At 50.1% G+C, this 22287-nt stretch overlaps 1 protein-coding gene and 2 long non-coding RNA genes across 9 annotated transcripts in view; 2 read left to right on the top strand and 1 right to left on the bottom strand.

The window, feature by feature from the left end:
- The window catches only part of SEMA6B (semaphorin 6B), a 388774-nt gene extending 382653 nt beyond the window's left edge, over positions 1 to 6121 (top strand). For all 6 annotated transcript variants that reach the window (XM_081895459.1, XM_081895455.1, XM_081895456.1 and 3 more), the window contains 3 exons: positions 1474 to 1551; positions 3127 to 3185; positions 4638 to 6121. In XM_081895459.1, the coding sequence (XP_081751585.1) occupies positions 1474 to 1551; positions 3127 to 3185; positions 4638 to 5650 (1150 nt within the window). In that variant the 3' untranslated portion in view covers positions 5651 to 6121. The remainder of the gene's footprint in view (positions 1 to 1473; positions 1552 to 3126; positions 3186 to 4637) is intronic.
- Positions 1 to 22287, bottom strand: part of LOC309361041 — a 559475-nt gene that overhangs the window by 515463 nt on the left and 21725 nt on the right. The window lies entirely within an intron of this gene.
- Positions 12370 to 14053, top strand: LOC309361023. Of its 2 annotated transcripts, none has more exons than XR_014164304.1 (3): positions 12370 to 12422; positions 13002 to 13157; positions 13732 to 14053. It is a non-coding gene; the product is annotated as an uncharacterized lncRNA (long non-coding RNA). The 2 variants fall into 2 exon arrangements; XR_014164305.1 differs by having other exon boundaries at positions 12375 to 12422; positions 13017 to 13157.

Below are 22287 nucleotides of genomic sequence, written 5' to 3'. Positions count from 1 at the left end.
GAAGCGGACACAGAGCAATGGATCCAAACTACAAGAAAGAAGATTCCACCTAAACATTAGGAAGAACTTCCTGACAGTAAGAGCTGTTCGAAGGTGGAATTTGCTGCCAAGGAGTGTGGTGGAGTCTCCTTCTTTGGAGGTCTTTAAGCAGAGGCTTAACAACCATATGTCAGGAGTGCTCTGATGGTGTTTCCTGCTTGGCAGGGGGTTGGACTCGATGGCCCTTGGGGTCTCTTCCAACTCTAGGATTCTAGGATTCTATGATTCTTCTTCATCTCCAGCTCCTCAAACATGAAACCACCAAAACAGCCTTTCTCAACCTTGGGTCGCCAGATGTTTTTGGACTACAACTCCCATCATTCCTGACCCCTGGTCCTGTGAGCTAGGGATTATGGGAGTTGTAGGCCATCTGGTGACACAGGGTTGAGAAAGGCTGCACTAGAGGAACCATAGAATTGAGGAGCTGGAAGAGACCCGAGAGTTGGTCTCTCCCAACTCTACTCCCAACTGCCTAGAGGTGGTTGGAGGACGGATGGCGGCTAACAGATTGAGGTTGAATCCTGACAAGACAGAAGTACTGTTCTTGGGGGACGTGGGGCAGGTGTGGAGGACTCCCTGGTCCTGAATGGGGCAACTGTGCCCCTGAAGGACCAGGTGCACAGCCTGGGAATCATTTTGGACTCACAGCTGTCCATGGAGGTGGAGGTCAATTCTGTGTCCAGGGCAGCTGTCTACTAGCTCTATCTGTATGCAGGCTGAGACCCTCCCTGCCCACAGACTGTCTCTCCAGAGTGGTCCATGCTCTGGTTATCTCCCGCTTGGACTACTGTAATGCGCTCTACGTGGGGCTACCTTTGAAGGTGACCCAGAAACTGCAACTAATCCAGAATGCAACTGGGAGTGGCCGCCGAGACCCTATAACACTGGTCTTGAAAGACCTACATTGGCTCCCAGGACATTTCCGAGCACAATTCAAAGTGTTGGTGCTGACCTTGAAAGCCCTAAATGGCCTCTGCCCAGTAGACCTGAAGGAGCATCTCCACTCCCATCATCCATCCCGGACACTGAGGTCCAGCTCCGAGGGCCTTCTGGAGATTTCCTCCCTGCGAGAAGTGAAGTTACAGGGAACCAGGCAGAGGGCCTTCTCGGTGGTGGCGCCCACCCTGTGGAACACCCTCCCATCAGATTTCAAGGAAATAAGCAGCTATCTGACTTTTAGAAGACATCTGAAGGCAGCCCTGTTTAGGGACATTTTTAATGTCTAATGTTTTATTGTGCTTTTAATTCTGTTGGGAGCCACCCAGAGTGGCTGGGGAAACCCAGCCAGATGGGTGGGGTATAAATAATAAATTGTTGTTGTTAGTGGTTTTAGGATTCCTGGTTTTTTATGCCCTCATAGTTCTCTAGCAATTTCTGTTTGTTTTTACTGACCACCTCTCCCAAAAAAAACCCGTCTTCCTTTCTGCCCTTCAGAAACTGCCTGGGGAGCCGTGATCCATACTGTGGCTGGACGCCAGAAGGATCCTGTATTTTCCTGGAACAGAGCACAAGGTAATATCTGGTGGCATATGCCCCTCTTTGATTATTATTATTATTATTGGGGTTGGGGGCGCAGATGACGACGAGGATTACTCTTCTCCTTCTACAGAAGCTTCGACACCTGCCCCACAGAGGCTGTAAAAGTATGGGTGCATGTCAAAAGGGAGCCTGTCTGTGGGTAGAGGGTTTGCTTTTGGGTGGGGTGCGTGTCCCCTGCTCTGGGGCAAGGCTCAGCCAGGGTGTAGGACAGCATGGGATTCATGGGGGCTGCCCCACAGCACACAGGCTGTTCTCTGGGATCCGCAGGGCTCTGAAGTAGCTCCAGGATTCTCCTACTCTGGCCAGAGCAGAGGAGGCTTGGGCCGTCCAGGATCTTGGTAAGAGGAGGCGTCAGATTTACCGTATTTTTTGCTCTATATGACTCACTTTTCCCCTCCTAAAAAGCAAGGGGAAATGTGTGTGCGTCTTATGGAGCGAATGCAGGCTGCGCAACGATCCCAGAAGCCAGAACAGCAAGAGGGATTGCTGCTTTCACTGCGCAGCGATCCCTCTTGCTGTTCTGGCCTCTGAGATTCAGAATATTTTTTTTCTTGTTTCCCTCCTCCAAAAACTAGGTGCGTCTTGTGGTCTGGTGCGTCTTATAGAGAGAAAAATACAGTAAACATGTTTAAGAATGTTTAGGGGTACAGTCATACCTCATGTTACGTTTGCTTCAGGTTGCGTCCTGCGGCGACCCGGAAGTACCGGAAAGGGTTACCTCCAGGTTTTGCCGCTCGTGCATGCGCAGATTCGCAAAATGACATCACACGCATGCACAGAAGCGGCAGATCGTGACCCACAGACGCGCAAACACAGGTTGCATTCTGCTCATGTTGCGAACAGGCCCCTGGAACGGATCCCGTTCGCAACCAGAGGTACCACTGTACTCTCATTTTGACTCAAGAAAATCACCATTCTGTAGCTCAAACTGAGGAAAATAAATACAGTAAATGGACAAAAGTACAAAGATTCACAGGGACACGGGTGGCGCTGTGGGTTAAACCACAGAGCCTAGGCCTTGCCGATCAGAAGGTCAGCGGTTCGAATCCCCGCCACGGGGTGAGCTCCCGTTGCTCAGTCCCTGCTCCTGCCAACCTAGCAGTTTGAAAGCACGTCAAAGTGCAAGTAGATAAATAGGTACCTCTCTGGCAGGAAGGTAAACGGCGTTTCCGTGCGCTGCTCTGGTTCGCCAGAAGCGGCTTAGTCCTGCTGGCCACATGACCCAGAAGCTGTATGCTGGCTCCCACGGCCAATAAAGCGAGATGAGCGCCGCAACCCCAGAGTCGGCCACGACTGGACCTAATGGTCAGGGGTCTCTTTACCCTTTACAAAGATTCACAAAATGTTTAGGGGGGTGTACCCCTGCATGAAAAAGCAATGGTGAAATGTATAAATTTGAAAAGTATAAATTACAAATTAAAACACAACATAACGACAGAAGTTGAACCCTTCAGGGGTCCTGCATGGAGCAGACTCACTTAATAGAAACCACCCTTTCTCTTTATCTAACTCTGTGCTTCCTTCTCTCCACCCTTCGTCTGGCTACAGGGTCGCGTTCGAGCAGGACATTCTCGGAGGCAAGACCTCTCACCTTGGTGACTGTGAAGGTGTGTGCCTGTCCACCTTTCCTGGCTCTGGGGTCGAGGGCGGCTGGGCAAGCCTGCTGTTCGAATCCTGCCACGAACTCACCATGGCTGCACAAACCCCCACCCCACACACTGAAAGTGCATGGCTTCCCCCCAAACAATACTGGGAACTCTTGTAGGCCTGCAGGGGTTAAATGACGGGATTCTTGGAAGCGCTTTGAATCCATGGTGCCGATGTGACCTAGACATCCCTGGCCTCTGTTTGCCCAGATGAGGCCATTAGGGGCCATATGTTTTAAGCAGAATGTATGGGCGGTATGGGGAGGGCCAATACTGCTGGTGGGGGGCACATTGTGCTCCTTCTGGGGACACGGGTGGCGCTGTGGCCTAAACCCCTTAGCCTCTTGGGCTTGCCGGTTGGAAGGTCGGAAGTTCGAATCTCCGCAACAGAGTGAGTTCCCGTTGCTCTGTCCCAGCTCCTAGCAGCTCGAAAGCACACCAGTGCAAGTAGATCAATAGGCATAGCTGTGGCGGGAAGGTAAATGCCGTTTCCATGTGCTCTAATTTCTGTCACGGTGTCCCATTGCACCAGAAGCGGTTTAGTCCTGCTGGCCACATGACCCAGAAAGCTGTCAGTGGACAAACAGCGGCTCCCTCGGCCCGAAAGCGAGATCAACGCTGCAACCCCAGAGTCACCCTTGACTGGACTTAACCGTCCAGGGCTCCTTTACCTTAACTTTTACCTAGTTTGTCCACCAATGGTTCTCCCCACACACACCGTCGCCACCGCCCCTGCACTCAGCTCTCACCTGTGGCTCTTAGTAGCTGTCAGCATGTGACAGTAGCCACACCCTCACGTTCGAGAACTAAGCTGTTCAAAATCCAAGGTACGACTGTACACAGATCTCCATGGGAAGGGCGGTTGCCCACTCTAACCCCTCCTTCCGACTTCCGCAGCAATAATAATAATAATAATAAATTTTATTTATATCCCGCCCTCCCCAGCCGAAGCCGGGCTCAGGGCGGCTAACAACAATCAAATAATCAAACAGTCAAATAACAGGAAGTTCCTCCCTCTCGCTGCCTCCCTTGTTCTCTGATATGTTCAGACCTCCAAGTCCAGGGAGAGAGGGGTCCCCCATACTCTCGATTGACGTCTCTCCAAGCTGTCACCTCCCTTCTGGTTCTCCTGTCATTATCTCATAGCTGGATAACTCCTCTCTAATCTGTTTGGCTTCTGTGTCTGAGTCTGCCCCTCTCTCTGCTTCTGAAAATTCTGGAGGCGGTGGGGGGGGAACAAATATTCCCCCTCCTCTTCTGAGATAATCTGCTCCCCCAATCTTCAGATCCAGACCATTCCCTGATACCACCCCCCTATTATGTCATTCCAACTCTGCAACTCTATGATAACAGATCCGGCACATCCACACTCACAGTCAACCCACCAGCTAACGCTGTCCCTCCCTCCCGCAGGCTTGTTAACGGAGAGCTTTGTGGACGAACCAGACGGCCTGGTCTCGGTCAACCTGCTGGTGATCTCCTCCGTGGCGGCCTTCGTCATCGGCGCCGTGATCTCGGGCTTCAGCGTCTGCTGGTTCATCGGGCACCGCGACCGCAAGGAGCTGGCCCGGCGCAAGGACAAGGAGAACATCCTGTCCCACAGTGAGTCGGTGGTGAGCGTCAGCCGGCTGGGCGAGCGCCGCTCCCGGGGCGGCCCCGGCGGGCAGCCCGAGAACCTGCTGGCCCCGCTGATGCAGAACGGGTGGCCCAAGGGGCTGGTGAAGGTCAGCCAGCACGACCTGGATTCCGGGGTGCTGCCCACCCCGGAGCAGACCCCGCTGCAGCAGAAGCGGTGCCCTAAGCCCTGCACCTGGGAGTACAGCCACAATCTCATCAACGCCTCCTTGCGCAGCGGAGACACGCCCTCCTCGGTGATCCTCCTCCATGCCGGCCACACCGCCGTGCCCTCGCACCACCTCGGCTCGGGCCGCGTGATTCCCATTTCCTGCCACTCCATGCTGATGGACCAAGAGCTGGAGAACGAGGCCGGCGACCTCTCACTGGACATGCGGTACTTGCCGGTCAGCGCCGGAGAGGGGGCGCGAGTGGCCCAGCAGCAGCAACAACACCAGCACCAAGCGCCGCCCACGCACCGGCCGAGCGGGACTCGGAGCTCCTACGGCGGAGAGCTGCCCATCACGCCGCACAGCAGCCCCGAGCGGCGGCGGGTGGTGTCGGCCCCCGGCGGGGAGACGGGGGACCCCGCCCCGTGGAACCCTGAGAAGCTGAACTCGAACAGTAACAATGCGGCCAGCAGGGCAAGCGCGCAACTGAAGCGCACCCACACTTTCAACAGCGGGGAAGGGCAGGCGGCCTACACCCGGGCGGCGCGGGGACCCACGTTGGGGGCCCAGCACACCCTGACAGACTTCAGCCACCTCCTGAAATACAGCGGCGTGGAGCGGACTGCCTCCTCCGTCAAATAGGGGGACCGGCCCAGGGGGCGTGGCTTGGCTCGGCGGCCTCCCTCCTTCGAAAAGGGGCGGGGTTTCACAGCACGGAGGAAGAGCAGATCAGGAAAAGGACAACGCGAGACCCTGGGTCCCACCTGAGGAGGGGCAGAGGGGGGAGGAGAAGGACCTGTGCTCCCCCCCCAACCTCCCAGGCGTACGGATTATTGGGGAGAGGGGGGGGCACTCGGGAGATGCTGCTTGAGGCAAAAAACAAAAACAAGCAGGGAGGGAGACCTCTTCTGTGTGTGCGTGCGTGTGCGTGATTTGGGGTTTATTTCATCCGGGTGCTTCCTCATTGGACTCTTCCTCCCGCGACGCTCCGCCTCCTTTCTGAGAGGCGGGGCGTGGGGTGTCCTCGGGTGCGGCTCCGCCCCTTCCTCGCAAAGGTGCTGCAGAAATAAAGGGGGGCAGGATTTTGAACGATGGAAATAAATAATAACCAACGGCGGTCGCCAGGGAAATTTCAAAGGTCAGGGACCGGTGGGGTGGGGAATCTCCCTATCCGTTGCCCCCAGTTTCTTCCCGAGTGTTTGGAAGGTGGTGCCAGACTATGAAAGGCGTTTAAAAAAGCAAAACGGGGGGCTGGCATTCCTTATCTGATTTCCTCTACCCGTTCTGGTGTGTTACTTACACGCTTGCACATGCACAAAACACGAATCCTTGGCTGTGCCAGGCAGGAATGGTTCGGGAGCGGCTGTTCGTCTACTCCGGCACGGCAAGGATTGCCTTTTTCCTTTTCCTCTCGGATCGAGAAATTTCTCAGAAGGAGAGGACCGTAAAGACTTTCTCCATGCACCGGGAGAGCAAATCCCAGCATTGCCGGGTGGGGGGGTCAACAAGATGGCGCCTTGGGGTCCCTTCCACTGAGATTCTAACGGTGCTAGCAGCTGCAATGGAAAGCAATGCAATTTCAGGGTGTCAAACCTGGCCCCTCTTTTTCACGGTTCTCGGCGCTGCAGGGTTTCGGGCCGTTTTGACACCTGCTCAAGTTAAGCCCTGGCTTAAAGAATCCTGCGGGTTGTGATTGAGGGACGGGGGGGCGGGCGAAGATGGCTGGGAATGAATCTGTGCGGAGAGCCTCAGTTCAAGAGTCAGGACAATATTCACAGGGTCCATAAATGGTTTGATTTGTAGTGCCAGCGCTAATCCCTCGCCGTTCTAAGTCTGGTCTGCCCCAGCGTAGATCGTGGCATTTAATGCCATATCTTAAGGCAGGGGTTGGGCAAGTTTTACCTCGCCTGGGCCAGTTTACTCCAGCGGGGAGATCCCTCCACGGGCCGGATCCCACGATTCCCACTGTTTGCGTCTGCGCAGACGCGATTTCCGGCATCTGTGCCTGTGCAGACGCAATTTCCGGTACCACAGAAGCGAGTCCCCGTGCCAGTTTAGCGCAGTGCGTGGGGACTCACCGAGAAGGTGGCTCGGTTTGGGAGCGGCTCATGGGCCAGTTAAACAACCCCCGTGGGCCGCTTTTGGCCCATGGGCCTTAGGTTGCTGACCCCTGTCTTAAGGAAATGGTGTGCTATGGGGGAACATCCACAAAAACTGTTCTCTTCTGTGATTTGAAAAATGGAGCGGAGTCTGAAGTCTGAAGAGGGTGGTTTAACTCTGCCTACCTTCTCTAGAGTGTGTGGATCGCACGTACAGCCCACCTATTTGCTGAGGCCCCCCCAGATAATCAATTGCAGATGAACCAAGTCCGACGAGGCGATCTCCGCTGTGTTTACACAATCTAGGGAAGCGGTTTCCCCAAAATAAGCGCTCACCTTTCTCCTGTGAATCTGCGTCAGTCCTTAAACGTGGGCGCAGCTGTTGTCGGGGCAGAAGGGAAGTCGGGAAAGGGGCTCATCCAGAGCGACATTCCTTTTGAGGGCACACAACTCTGCTAAGCCTTTTTAGCATCGGGAGCCATGGAATAATCCAACGCAGGCGTGTGTGTATCGAGATGGGTGCGCACAGGTCGTGTGAAAGCTGTTTGAAAGGAGGTGGGGAGTTGCGCAGAGACAGAGAGGGTGGCCGCCTCTCGGGTTGGGTCGTTTTTAAGCCACAAGATCTGCTAGTTAATTTATTTCTTGGGGTATGCCTGGGAGCAATTGGGGAAATCCCCAGTCTAGGGTCCAAGGGGTCAGCAAACGTTTTCAGCAGGGGGCCGGTCCACTGTCCCTCAGACCTTGTGGGGGGCCGGACTATATCCTGAAGTGGGGAGGAGAACGAATTCCTTTGCCCCACAAATAACCCATAGAGGCATTTTAAATAAAAGCACACATTCTACTCATGTAAAAACACCAGGCAGGCCCCACAAATAACCCAGAGGTGCTTTTTAAATAAAAGGACACATTCTACTCATGTAAAAACACACTGATTCTCGGATCATCTGCAAGCCGGATTTAGAAGGCGATTGGGCCAGATCCGGCCCCCAGGCCTTAGTTTGCCAATCCATGGGACTCCAAAGAAATGGCTATGCAGAGCTGTCTTCTTGACTGCAAAATTTAGGCTGTTGGGTTGCAACTCTGGGGTAGGGATGTCAGCTGAGCATCCTTTTCTTTTCCCATTCCTCCCCCCACTCTTAAAAAACCCCAGACACAGACATGCCAGAGATCCTAAAGAAGGAACTCGCTGTTTGCAATTGATGCCCTGATTTGGCAAAGACAGAACCCATTTTCCATCCTTGGATTGGCAACAGCATCTCCCACAGTCCCAGGCAGAGGGACCAGGAAACATGCCTGCCCGCCTGCCGAGCCAGTGTGATGGCCCCTCCCAGGAAAACCCAGCCAGCCTTTTCCCCTTCGAGCAAATGCAGAACGTGTCTGAGATTCGAACCCAAGACCAGCCAGCCGAACAGTTTTGCTGATTGTCGTATTTCAAGCTCTTAGGCTGAAATGTCTCAACTGCATCTGTGGACATCCAAGGGTATTATTAACATTACAAACAGAGCTTCTTCTTTTTTTCCCGGTCCAAAGCTTGGTTTGTTGCCCCTCTTGAAACATATTTTGTTTTTTTATCTGGCTGATAGCTCAACGTTTTCTCCCAATGAACTACGGCAGCTGGCTGGAGCGTCTGTGTGTCCAGAGACCTCTGGACGCTTGAGGTTGTGGACAAGCAAAAAGGGGGATAGGTTGCTTTCTGCGACCCCGCAGGGCTCCTTTCAAATTCGCCGTCCACTGCTACCATTCCACATGCAGGCAAAGCAGCTACACAATTTATTTTTTTGCTGGGACAGCTTAAGAAGGTTGACCACTCCACCACAAACAGGAATCCTTAGGCAGATGCTCCAACGAAGGACACCAACGATGTCTACCCTGGACCCCAGGCCGCCATCTTTGTTATCAACAATGTTGTTGTTTAGTGGTGTCCGACTCTTCGTGACCCCCTGGACCAGAGCACGCCAGGCCCTCCTGTCTTCCACTGCCTCCCGCAGTTTGGTCAAACTCATGTTGGCACCTTCAAGAACACTGTCCCACCATCTCGTCCTCTGTTGTCCCCTTCTCCTTGTGCCCTCCATCTTTCCCAACATCAGGGTCTTTTCCAGGGAGTCTTCTCTTCTCATGAGGTGGCCAAAGTCTTGGAGCCTCAGCTTCAGGATCTGTCCTTCCAGTGAGCACTCAGGGCTGATTTCCTTCAGAATGGAGAGGTTTGATCTTCTTGCAGTCCATGGGACTCTCAAGAGTCTCCTCCAGCACCAGAATCCAAAAGCATCCATTCTTCGGTGATCAGCCTTCTTTATGGTCCAGCTCTCACTTCCATACATCAAGAAGGCTATCAACAATAGACCACCACAGAAACAGCATGGCCTCTCCATTTTCAGGCTGGCAGCCATTTTCCCCACCCAGAAATTGAGTTTCCAAGCTTTGTTGCGTGGCAGCAGGAGGAAAGCAGGGAGTACTATAAAAACACGGATGCTTCAGAATTTTCGTGGTGACGGCGTTTCGTTTCCCTCCCTCACAACATCTTGAAAGTTCAGCATCTTTTGGGGCATCGTTGCATATCCTCCAACAAGGCAAAATCCAGGATACCCGTCTTCTCGCTTTTTATCATGAGAATAGCGGCCTTTTGGGGATGCCATGATCTCGTGCGATTTCGCACCGTGATTCCCCCCAGCCCCCCAAAAGCATTTTTTGGGCTCAGGGCCTAAAAACATATGTTTGGGGGCACCATGCGAGATCGCAGCTCCAGAAAACACACCCTTTTAGGAGATCATGGCACTAAAAAAATGGCCGCACTCACAAGAAAAAAACGGGATGTCTCGCTTTTTCCGGGACACTTGCAGGATATGTTGGGGGCGGGGGGAATCATGGCCTTATGAACTCACTGGTACCCCCAAGCTTGACACCCCATGTCTCCTCCGAACCTTACAGGGGGCACAATTGTAGGAGGGGGTCTCAAAGAACAAAGCTTTGACAAGAGAGCTTCTCTTTCTCCTAACTCCTCTCCCCCAGTTCACACACACTTCCAGTCTTCCCTTCCCAGTTTTCTCCCCCCAACGCAAGTCAGGGTGTGACTGCTTGTGGCAACAAAACTGGGACCTGTAGTTTAGAGTTCCCAGCACCCTTAACAAACTACAGGTCCCAGGAAACCTTGGGGAAAGCAGAGTGATTGAAACGCCTGGTGCAGATGGGACCTAAACGAGCAGCTTAGTTTCTTACTCAGCGTAGACCCACTAGAATTTATGGGCCTCCGTTATCCCTTCGTTTCAGTGGGTCAGCTCTGAATATGACTAACAATGGATGCGATCCCCAAGTTGGGGGTGGCAAGGAGGCTCCATTCCAATGCTAGTTCCTTCCTTCCTTCGCTCCCACACCATTTTCGAAGTCACCTCCCTCCCTTCTGCTGCAAACAAGGGCTCTTTTAGCTGGTTAGCAGGTAGAAGTTCAACAGGGAAGGCTGCCCCTCGTGGATTTCTGCCCCACACCCCGCATTTGCTGCAACCCCCCCAGTTCAGTGCCTTTGCAAGTAGCTAAAGGAAATGTGGGGAGGAAAAAGTATTGGAGAGAAAGAGTTGTGAGCATCATTGTAGATTTCCTTGCTTTGCCATTTTCAAATGGCACTTCAGGACTTGCAGACGGAAATTCAACAGGTGCGGGTTTTTGGCTCGCGGGAGGACAAGCAATACCTTGATGGGTTTGTCTGTCGTTTGCAGACACCTGCAGAGGGAGGAAACGACCTGCCTGAAACAGCCCTCAAAATTTCCGAAGGAAGAAAGGCGAAGGTTTCTTCCTAATCTCACAGAAGGAACCCAAGGCAGAGTTAGCACAAAGTCGTTCCCACTGGGGGAGGTACCTCCTGGTCCTGGCCCCCGCTCCCGTGTGTGATACAGGGAATAACGATTCTGGCCTACATTACAAGGTTGTTGTAACGGAGGCATCAATGGCAAGAAGCACTTTGACTTTTCAAAACAGAGACGTGGTTTTGTTATTGAATTTTGGTTGACAAGGCGCGCTTGCGTGAACTGGCTTTGAAGCGGTTCCGCTCCTGCGAACTGCGAAAGTCTGTAGGAGTCAGTGCAGCACCAACAAACTGAACTCTCCATAACTTGGAGGGCTGCCCGAGGCTATTTGTCCAGTTGGAAAGCAGCTTAAAATCCGTGCTGGAATCCTGATATCGCAGGGCAGGCGGCCTGTCGGTGTGGCCACTGAGTCGAGCCCATTCTGAAATCTCTGCGATGGGAGTCCTTGGCCAAACATTTCGAACTTGCTTTTTGCGACCTCCACATTCGGAGGCAGTGTATCTTCGAAGAAGGGGAGGCTGTCCTGGGGGAGGCAAATCCTTGGCCCATCCACCACTTGCCCCCTGCATATCAGCTGCCAACCTTTCCCCGAGTCCCAGTGTTTCTCCTTGCAGAACTCAGAAGGATGGGGGCAAACACAGAGTTGAGTGTTTTGCACTGGCCCTTAGCGCTGGCTCCCGTACGGCAGGTCTCCCCAGCACCAGTCCCGTGGGGCACCGAATGCCCCTGTCCTGGGGACAGAACCCACAGCCAGGATGTGTGGATTGTGTGCCCCTTATGGGTCTCCCAGACACACTGCAGGAAATGTTCTGTCTAGCCAGACAACTTCGGTCTGATCCTGCCCTGGGGGTGCAGGGAGAATCTTGTGCTCCCTCTTTTACTACGTCAAGGTTTGGGGTGCATTCCTGATTCCATGTTATTCCTGCTCCGAGGGTTGGGGGGCTCCTGAAGCTGTAGATTTGGAGAGGCTGTTGGGGTAGCAGAAGGGGTCTGCCATTAGGTTTGGAGAGGAGAGATCGGTGGGGGGACTCCGCTGTGTTAGGGGAACTGCAGAACGGTTGGATCCCACCCACTCCATGGGGCAAAGACTCCCCCCCCCCCCCGAGAAAGAAAGAGAAGCACACTGTAAATAGGGCGTGGGTAGCATGTGCGTAACAAGGGGGCTAGTCTGACGCAAGTTCTCTCGTGACCTTTGCCCCCCACCCCGGTGATTTTTCATCTTTTAACTATGTGCAGCTCGTGCATGCAACCGCAGTACAAACTCCTCTGTATCACTCTGGAGAAACAAAGACGATCTCCCTTCCAATAAACCTTTGTTTACAACGGCTCTCTGCTCTCTGTCCATCCTTTTCCCTTTTCTGAAAGGCTGTGTGTTGAATGTCTTAGGGGAAAATCTAGGTGTGAGGCTGCTCAGTCACCCAGCTCGTCGGGCAGGTCCCTGCAGAATAAAGGAAGGAGTCCAGCCAACCGGAGCAAATAGCTGTAGACCAAAGTTTATTGCGCAATAGGTTCAAAGAGCAAGTTTTTTTTAAAGAAAATTTAATATTTTATTAAGTTTTTTCAAAAGAAAAATAAAAGATTACAATAGAACAATAGACATCAAAACCCCAACAAACACCAACATTCAAACAACAGAAAAGAAAAATCAAAACTCCGCCAAAAAGCAGGAAAAAAGAAAAATATTACAAACCTAAAAAAATTTAACATAAAAAGGGGGAAAGAGCTCTTTTCAAATTCATATCCTTCATAACCTTATTTTCTTGACTTCCACCCGCCCTCCTTTCTTGTATTCCACTTTAAAATTAATTTAGCAAGTTCATTCATATTTAATTTTATCCTTTAAAAGTTCCTTCACATGTTGTATTATTCCAATTTTCATCCAATATCTATACCTTCTTTCATACTCTTATTTATCTTATTCACTAGAACCCCTTCGTTTCATTTCAATGTCCTCAACATTCGAAAATTTTACAATGTTTTTGTAGATAGTTTTTAAACTTCTTCCAATCTTCTTCCACCTGCTCTTCTCCTTGATCTCGTATTCTGCCAGTCATTTCTGCCATTTCCATATAGTCCATTACTTGGATCTCAAAGAGCAAGTTTTGAACCCCGAAGATGGGGTGACAAAGACTTTTCAAACTTTCCCACCACATCCCAGAATACAGTTCGAAGGGGAGGGGTTAACCTTGGCAAACATGTCCAGACAAGTCCTTGGTACAAGATTAGCATAAGCAGACATGGCGGGGCAAGACTCAGGTATAAGATTGTTGTTCTTTAGTCGTTTAGTCATGTCCGACTCTTCGTGACCCCCTGGACCAGAGCACGCCAGGCACTCCTGTCTTCTACTGGGATGCGGGTGGCCCTGTGGGTAAAACCTCAGTGCCTAGGATTTGCCGATCGTTAGGTCGGCAGTTCGAATCCCCGCGACGGGGTGCGCTCCAGTTGTTCGGTCCCAGCGCCTGCCAACCTAGCAGTTCGAAAGCACCCTCGGGTGCAAGTAGATAAATAGGGACCGCTTACTAGCAGGAAGGTAAACGGCATTTCCGTGTGCTGCGCTGGCTCGCCAGATGCAGCTTGTCACGCTGGCCACGTGACCCGGAAGTGTCTGCAGACAGCACTGGCCCCCGGCCTCTTAAGTGAGATGGGCGCACAACCCTAGAGTCGGACACAACTGGCCCGTATGGGCAGGGGTACCTTTACCTTTTACTGCCTCCCGCAGTTTGGTCAGACTCATGTTTGTAGCTTCAAGAACACTGTCCAACCATCTCATCCTCTGTCGTCCCCTTCTCCTTGCGCCCTCCATCTTTCCCAGCATCAGGGTCTTTTCCAGGTATAAGATTAGCATAGACAAATATGTCTTAAGTACCCACCACCCAAAAGTACAACAGAAGTTCCTTTGCATGTCTGGAGCCTGAGGCGAGTCAGGGGATGAGATTTGGCTTCCTTTGGCTAACAATGAGCCCAGAAATTGTCACCTCTGGGAACTTCCTGGAGTCCTTTTTCAAGGGGAAAATAGCTTTGGAATGGAGGGAACTAGGAAAGGAGATGATTTTATATTATTTTTTAAAGCTAGGTAGCTTCCCTGAGCTGTCAAGTTGAAAGGATACATTCAGGCATAATATTTGTAATAGTTAACTTTAAATATGTGCCCCCCGCCCCGTAATTTCCGTAACATTTGAATAAACTTTATTACAGTCACAGACCAGGATAAAAAACAAACAAACATACCTGTATTTTTCGCTCTATAAGACGCACCAGACCACAAGACGCACCTAGTTTTTAGAGGAGGAAAACAAGAAAAAAAATATTCTGAATCTCAGAAGCCAGAACAGCAAGAGGGATCGCTGCACAGTGAAAGCAGAAATCCCTCTTGCTGTTCTGGCTTCTGGCATAGCTGTGCAGCCTGCATTCGCTCCATAAGACGCACACACATTTCCCCTTACTTTTTAGGAGGGAAAAAGTGATTCTTATAGAGCAAAAAATACGGTAAAGGGTTTGGGGTTTTTTTAACTGATAAATGTTGGAGCAAATAAGGACAAAGAAACAAGCATAAGAATAAAATACAAGATTAAATACAAGAATAAAATACAAGATTATCTGAATAAAATACAAGATTAAACACGGATAATGGATGGATAAAAACTGATCATTAAAACAGATAAAAAATAAAAACATGCAGTTAAAACAACTGTAAGAGCGTAAGAACTAAAAGACTCGCAGTTAAAACAACTATAAGAGGCTGCAGAATAGAAGCCTCTGAAATAGAGGACACTCACAGCATTAGAAACTGATGTGCAAATATGGTTAAAACAGACAATTAAAACAATGCACAGCAATAAATTTAGACACAATGTGCAACAATAAACTATGCTGGGAAGAGCTGAGCATCGCCTGCCACGTAAGGCTGGAAGCGACAGAGATGGCGGGGGGGGGGGATCAAATTCAGTTGGCATTTAATTTGCACTTTCTGGAACAAGGGGCGAGGGGGAGCGCAAGGCCTTCCTTTGAAATTCGCACTTCTCCAAATTTTGCAACGCGGCTCCCCGGGCAAGCAACATGTGCAAAATTCTAAATACGGGGCAAAGGAATGCACGTCTCCGTGAAAACGACACACAAAAAATGCATTATATTTGAGGAGGGAAGTTTACTTTGCTATAATGTGCATTTTCGTAAAAATGACTCGCCTATGCAGTGGCACCTTGGTTTACGAACTTAATCCGTTCCGGAAGTCCGTTCTTAAACCAAAGCGTTCTTAAACCAAGGCATGCTTTCCCATAGCAACGGGGTACTCAATTTATACTCAACAGGAAGCGGAACATGTTCTTATTCCAAGGCAAAGTTCACAAACCAAAACACCTGCTTCCGGGTTTGCAGTGTTCTTAATCCAAGTGGTTCATAAACTAAACTGTTCTTAAACCAAGGTACCACTGTATTTAGCTGCTTGTGAATTTTCGTAAAGGCTTCACATAGTTGGTGCAGAAATGTGGGCAAGGCTGGGAAAATGAGAAATAATAATAATAATAATAATAATAATAATAATAATAATAATAATTGTACCCCACCCCTCTGACTGGGCTGCCCCAGCCACTCTGGGCTGCTTCCACTGCATATAAAAACATAACAAAACATTACACATTAAAAAGCTCCCCTATACAGGGATTTATTTCCCCTATCCAGTGGTACCTCGGGTTAAGTACTTAATTCGTTCCGGAGGTCCGTTCTTAACCTGAAACTGTTCTTAACCTGAAGCACCACTTTAGCTAATGGGGCCTCCTGCTTCCGCCGCTGCGCAATTTCTGTTCTCATCCTGAAGCAAAGTTCTTAACCCAAAGTACTATTTCTGGGTTAGCTGAGTCTGTAACCTGAAGCATCTGTAACCTGAGGTACCACTGTAGTTGCTGTTCTCTTTGACATCTGATGGGAGGGCGTTCCACAGGGCAAGTGCCACTACCTACAAGGCGAACCAGAGCAGCACATGGAAACGCCGTTTACTTTTCCGCCGGAGCGATACCTATTTATCTACTTATCTACTTGCACTTTGATGTGCTTTTGAACTGCTAGGTTGGCAGGAGCAGAGACCGAGCAACAGGAGCTCACCCCATCGCGGGGATTCGAACCGCCGACCTTCTGATCGGCAAGTCCTCGGCTCTGTGGTTTAACCCCGCGTCCCGAGTACAGTGGTACCTCGGGTTAATAACTTAATTCGTTCTGGAGGTCTGTTCTTAACATGTAACTGTTCTTAACCTGAAGCACCACTTTAGCTAATGGGGCCTCCCGCTGCTGCCACGCCGCCAGAGCACGATTTCTGTTCTCATCCTGAAGCAAAGTTCTTAACCCGAGGTACTATTTCTGGGTTAGCGGAGTCTGTAACCTGAAGCGTCTGTAACCTGAAGTGTCTGTAACCTGAGGTACCACTGTATGTGACGACGGCTTGTCTGGATGGAAGACTCACTTATCTGACCAAAGGCAGCCTTCTTCCTCCTACCCAGCAATCCGTCCTCCCTGTTCCTGGACCTCTGTTGTTGTTTTTTAACCTGCAATCTAATTGAAACAGCAAGCAGGAAACAATTACTGGCTCTGGAAGGGAGCCAGGCCCTGGGGAGGGGGTCAAAATTAACGCCTACGGGATGCCTCTCCACTTTTCTGTCTTTCTCTAAAAGCACTCATAGATAACAGGATGACACACGGACCTGAACATGGATGACTCATCATGCGTCCTGTCTTCTTCTGCCCAGAGAGGCCGCAGCCTTCCTGACCAGGTTAGCGGTTCCAAAAGGACAGGTACTTGAACCCTAGAGGACGAGGTTTGTGGGGCAGGGAGATTCCAGCCCCACTCCTCTCCTCGGCTCGGTTTCAGAGCTCATGAGCGCAGTGCTTAATTTGCTCCAGAGGAGAAGACGCCAGTTGGCACCTGAGTGTGGCGTTGTGGGCGGAGTCATCGGGGTTAAGGGTGGGGCCTGGAGCTGAGTGGGGCGGAGCCTACCAGGTGGGGGCAGGCCCAAGGAGAAAGACCGATGATGATGATGATGATATAACATAATATAACTTGATAGTAATGCTAATGCTAATGATAACAATAATGATAATGATAATTTATTTATACCCCGCCCATCCGGATTGGTTTCCCCAGCGACCCTGGGACCGAGCAACAGGCGCTCACCCCGTCACGGGGATTCAAACCACCGACCTTCTGATCGGGAAGCCCTAGGCTCTGTGGTTTAACCCACAGCGCCACCCGCGTCCCATAGGGATTAGCAGCTAATAAAAGTTTGGGGGTTCTTTTGTTCGGTAGATAGTCTTTAAATTTCTTCCAATCTTCTTCTACCGACTCTTCTCCCTGGTCTCGGATTCTGCCAGTCATTTCCGCCAGTTCCATATAGTCCATCACCTTCATCTGCCATTCTTCCCAGAGGACAGGATCACACTTCAAAACAACCTTGACAGATTAGAGAACTGGGCCAAAACAAACAAGATGAATTTTAACAGGGAGAAATGTAAAGTATTGCACTTGGGCAAAAAAAATGACAGGTACAAATACAAGATGGGTGACACCTGGCTTGACAGCAGTACATGTGAAAAGGATCTAGGAGTCTTGGTTGACCACAAACTTGACATGAGCCAACAGTGTGACGCGGCAGCTAAAAAAGCCAATGCAATTCTGGGCTGCATCACTAGGAGTATAGCATCTAGATCAAGGGAAGTAATAGTGCCACTGTATTCTGCTCTGGTCAGACCTCACCTGGAGTACTGTGTCCAGTTCTGGGCACCACAGTTCAAGAAGGACACTGACAAACTGGAACGTGTTCAGAGGAGGGCAACCAAAATGGTCAAAGGCCTGGAAACGATGCCTTATGAGGAACGGCTAAGGGAGCTGGGCATGTTTAGCCTGGAGAAGAGGAGGTTAAGGGGTGATATGATAGCCATGTTCCAATATATAAAAGGATGTCCCATAGAGGAGGGAGAAAGGTTGTTTTCTGCTGCTCCAGAGAAGCGGACACGGAGCAATGGATCCAAACTACAAGAAAGAAGATTCCACCTAAACATTAGGAAGAACTTCCTGACAGTAAGAGCTGTTTGGCAGTGGAATTTGCTGCCAAGGAGTGTGGTGGAGTCTCCTTCTTTGGAGGTCTTGAAGCAGAGGCTTGACAACCATATGTCAGGAGTGCTCTGATGGTGTTTCCTGCTTGGCAGGGGGTTGGACTCGATGGCCCTTGTGGTCTCTTCCAACTCTATGATTCTATGATTCTATTCTATGATTCTATGATTCTATGATTCCCGGGTGGGTAAATCTTGTGTCTTCCAATACTTTGCGATGAGTATTCTTGCTGCTGTTGTAGCATACATAAAGAAAGTTCTATCCTTCTTTGGCACCAATTGGCCGACCATGCCCAGGAGAAAGGCCTCTGGTTTCTTCAGGAAGGTATATTTAAATACCTTTTTCATTTCATTATAGATCATCTCCCAGAAAGCCTCAATCCTTGGGCACGTCCACCAAAGGTGAAAGAATGTACCTTCATTTTCTTTACATTTCCAGCATTTATTATCGGGCACATGGTAGATTTTTGCAAGCTTGACTGGGGTCATGTACCACCTGTATATCATTTTCATAATATTCTCTCTTAAGGCATGACATGCCGTAAATTTTGTTCGGGACTCTTTTGTTCGGGGCTTCCATCTTGTTCCACCTTGTGGCAGGTGGGAGTCCTGTCACGACAGTCTTCAATAAAGACCAAGCCTACTGGCTGCTGTTTTGCTCTGGTATTCCGGGCTGGTGTCCTTGTTTTTTGTCCAAGGGAGCCCTCAGATTTCTCCGTTAACAGAAGCAACTGAGCCCTCCTGAGATTCAATAGGAAATGAGCAGTAGGAATTGTTTGCAACAGGCTTCGTTGTGGGTCTCTGGGAGGAAACAGATTGCCGCCATTATTTTTGGAGAGCTGTCTGACAGCTAGTGCGGGAAGAGACACGGGGTGGCCCAGAATATGGCTGTCGCAGAAGCGAGGCCTGGTGTTGGATCTCGCCTCCGCCTCGCCTTGGCATAGCTCTGCTGTGTGCGTGGTGCCAATAAAGCTGATTGAATCTAATGGGAAGGAAATTGACCGTGTCAGTGCCAAGCTGCCCTCGCCTCGTTCTTTTCTGTGTCGCAGCCGGCCTCTGCAGGTGGGTGGGCAGCTCGGGAACGAGTTTCCCTGGGCAAGGAGGATACAAAACCCGGAGCCAGGCCAGGCGCCTCTTCCTGAAAAGAGGGGAGCGTCTCTGCCATAACACATCACCCTGTTTTGTTGTTGTTGTTGCTTTCCCAGGGAGTTGACTCAGAGTCACCCATGGAACCGAGTTTGGGGATTCATGCCGGACTGTTTTGAGTTGCAGTTACAGATAGGTAGCCGTGTTGGTCTGCCATAGTCAAAACAAAACAAAATCCTTCCAGTAGCACCTTAAAGACCCACTAAGTTAGTTCTTAGTTAGTTGGAGAGACCTGGTCTGAACAAAGACATTGGATTCTTATCTCATTATACATGACAAAGCCATTTTTCACCTTCTCACCCCTTGCTTGTTCCTGTAAGACCTATTGCAGTCGTTAAGAGTCGTCAACAGGCTCATCACAGCTATCTGCCAATCACCCATTCCCACCACCCTTCTGAGTAATACCCCTCCCCACCTTCTCACTATATAGAAGGGTCTGGTAACTACTGTTTCAGTGTATCTGAAGAAGTGTGCATGCACACGAAAGAACTAACTTAGTTGGTCTTTAAGGTGCTACTGGAAGGATTTTTTTTTGTTTTGAGTTGGGCGATGGTCTGTGCCTACAGATCTTTTCACAGAATCTGGCAACCATCCAGGTCTTCTTCTGATCTTTGCCTAACAGCAAAAGGTCAAATTTAGCTTTTGCGGGAGGTCGGCGAACCTCACCAGTAGGGGATCAATGAACTTACTACGTGCCTCTTCGTAGTTTAAAGAACAAGGGTTCTGGGCTTCCTATCTCTCCCAATGGACAGGTGCAAAGTCTCTGGGCATAGGGGACTTTTCTAACGGCTCCATCCAGGACCGGCGAGAGAAGAGCTGCGCTTCTGGCGAGTGTAAAGTCCCTTCTTGCATTTCTAGATACGAGAAAGAAGAGATATGCTGCCGGTGCGGCTATATCTCTCTCAATTTCTCCAGTTTTATAGTCGGGGCACCTTGCGCAGTCCTGTTGTCTCTCGGTATCTAATATTCTTTGCCTGACCGTGGCTTTTGCCTGGCCCAAGCCAGTGGCGTAGCGTGGGGGGTGCAGGGGGGCCCGGCCACACCGGGCGCAACATCTGGGGAGGGCGCTCGCACTCGCAGCTCTCTGCCCCTACCTGGCAGAGGTAAAATCCATGGGTTAGGGGGCGCAAATTACTTGCCTTGCCCCGGGTGCTGACAACCCACGCTACACCACTGGCCCAAGCCCAGACTTAGAAGGGCTTGAGGGGCAAAACCCAGTTTCTGGAGGGTGTTCAGGACTGCAGTCTGCCAGCCTGACTGGAGTTGGTCGCAGAGGATCAGTGGGGCTATTCCTCAGGGGAGCAGATTCACTGTCAGCCATTTGTAGATTGATGTTAAGCAAATGCTAGCCTCCACTCTCATCTTCCTGAAAAGAGAGGAGGGTCTCTGCCATAACACATTGCCCTGTTCCCCCAAATTCAGACCAGGCTCTCAATGAGAGAAGTAGCAGGCATTTGTGGGAAGACAAGGGGCTCTGAGGTTCTTGCCCATTTGACGCTTTCCCTGTACATCAGCAGTGGTGGTGGTGATGATAATAATAATAATATAATAATAATAATAATTTATTATTTATAACCCACCCATCTCGCCAGGTCTCCCCAGCCACTCTGGGCAGCTTCCAACAAAATATTAAAATACAGTCATACCTTGGGATGAATACACTTCAGGTTAAGCATTTTCAGGTTGCGCTCCGCGGTGACCCGGAAGTAACGGAACGCGTTACTTCCAGGTTGCGCTGCTCGCGCATGTGCAGACGCTCAAAATGACGTCACTCACATTCACAGAAGCGGTGAAACACAAACCTCGCATGCGCAGACGCACAGTTGCGTCTTACGTTCGCTTCAGGATGCGAACGGGGCTCTGGAACGGATCCAGTTCGCATCCAGAGGTACCACTGTACAGTAATGCATCAAACATTAAAAGCTTCCCTAAAGAGGGCTGCCTTCAGATGTCTTCTAAAAGTCTGGTAGTTGTTCTTCTCTTTGAGATCTGGCGGGAGGGCGTTCCACAAGGCAGGCGCCACCACCGAGAAGGCCCTCTGCCTGGTTCCCTGTAACCTCACTTCTCGCAATGAGGGAACCGCCAGAAGCCCCTTGGAGCTGGACCTCAGTGTCCAGGCAGAACGATGGAGGTGGAGACACTCCTTCAGATATACTGGACTGAGACTGTTTAGGGCTTTAAAGGTCAGCACCAACACTTTGAATTGTGTGATGATGATTTGTTATTTATATGCCCCCCCCATCTGACTGGGTTACGCAAGCCACTCCAGACGGCTTCCAGCGAATTAAAATACAGTAAGACCTCAAACAGTAAAAAGCTTCCCTGTACAGAGAGCTGCTTTCAGATGTCTTCTCAAAGTTGTGTCAGTTCACACCTTCCAACATTTCTCCATGAAAAGAGGGACGCCCCATTCCATAATGATAGTGCTACTATTTACACACCACACATCTTACTGGGGTGCCCCAGTCACTCTGGGCAGCTTAAAGGCAAAGGTAAAGGGACCCCTGACCATTAGGTCCAGTCGTGGCCGACTCTGGGGTTGCGGAGCTCATCTCGCTTTATTAGCCGAGGGAGCCGGCGTGCATAAATATATACTATAGACATAAGTGCTTTGTGAAGTAGGGCTGTCGTACGTCCGGGAATTGGAGGAGCGGTTTTCATCAAAGCATTCAGGAAAACCCTGATGTATGGCAAGGGGGTCTATATCATGTAAAAAAATAAGAATAATCATTTTTAAAATTCGTAAAAAATTGTAAAATTTTGTGAATTTTTTTAATGATTATTCTTATTTTTTTTACATGATACTTTTTACAATTTACCTAAAAAGACAACAAAATGATCTGGACTCCTTGGCAGGTTTTGAATAAACATACACAGATTTATTAGTTGAACACATGATAGATAAGGCAAGGATAGATATAATTTTATAACATGTAGAGAACAATACAGTGGTACCTCGGGTTAAGTACTTAATTCGTTCCGGAGGTCCGTTCTTAACCTGAAACTGTTCTTAACCTGAAGCACCAGTTTAGCTAATGGGGCCTCCTGCTGCCACAAGAGCACGATTTCTGTTCTCACCCTGAAGCAAAGTTCTTAACCCGAGGTAATATTTCTGGGTTAGCAGAGTCTGTAACCTGAAGCGTAT

Source organism: Podarcis melisellensis (assembly GCF_964234715.1).
Source record: "Podarcis melisellensis genome assembly, chromosome: 18".
Lineage (NCBI taxonomy): Eukaryota > Metazoa > Chordata > Lepidosauria > Squamata > Lacertidae > Podarcis > Podarcis melisellensis.
The sequence above is the reverse complement of the archived record's forward strand: the minus strand, read 5'-3'. Positions and strand labels throughout refer to the sequence as shown.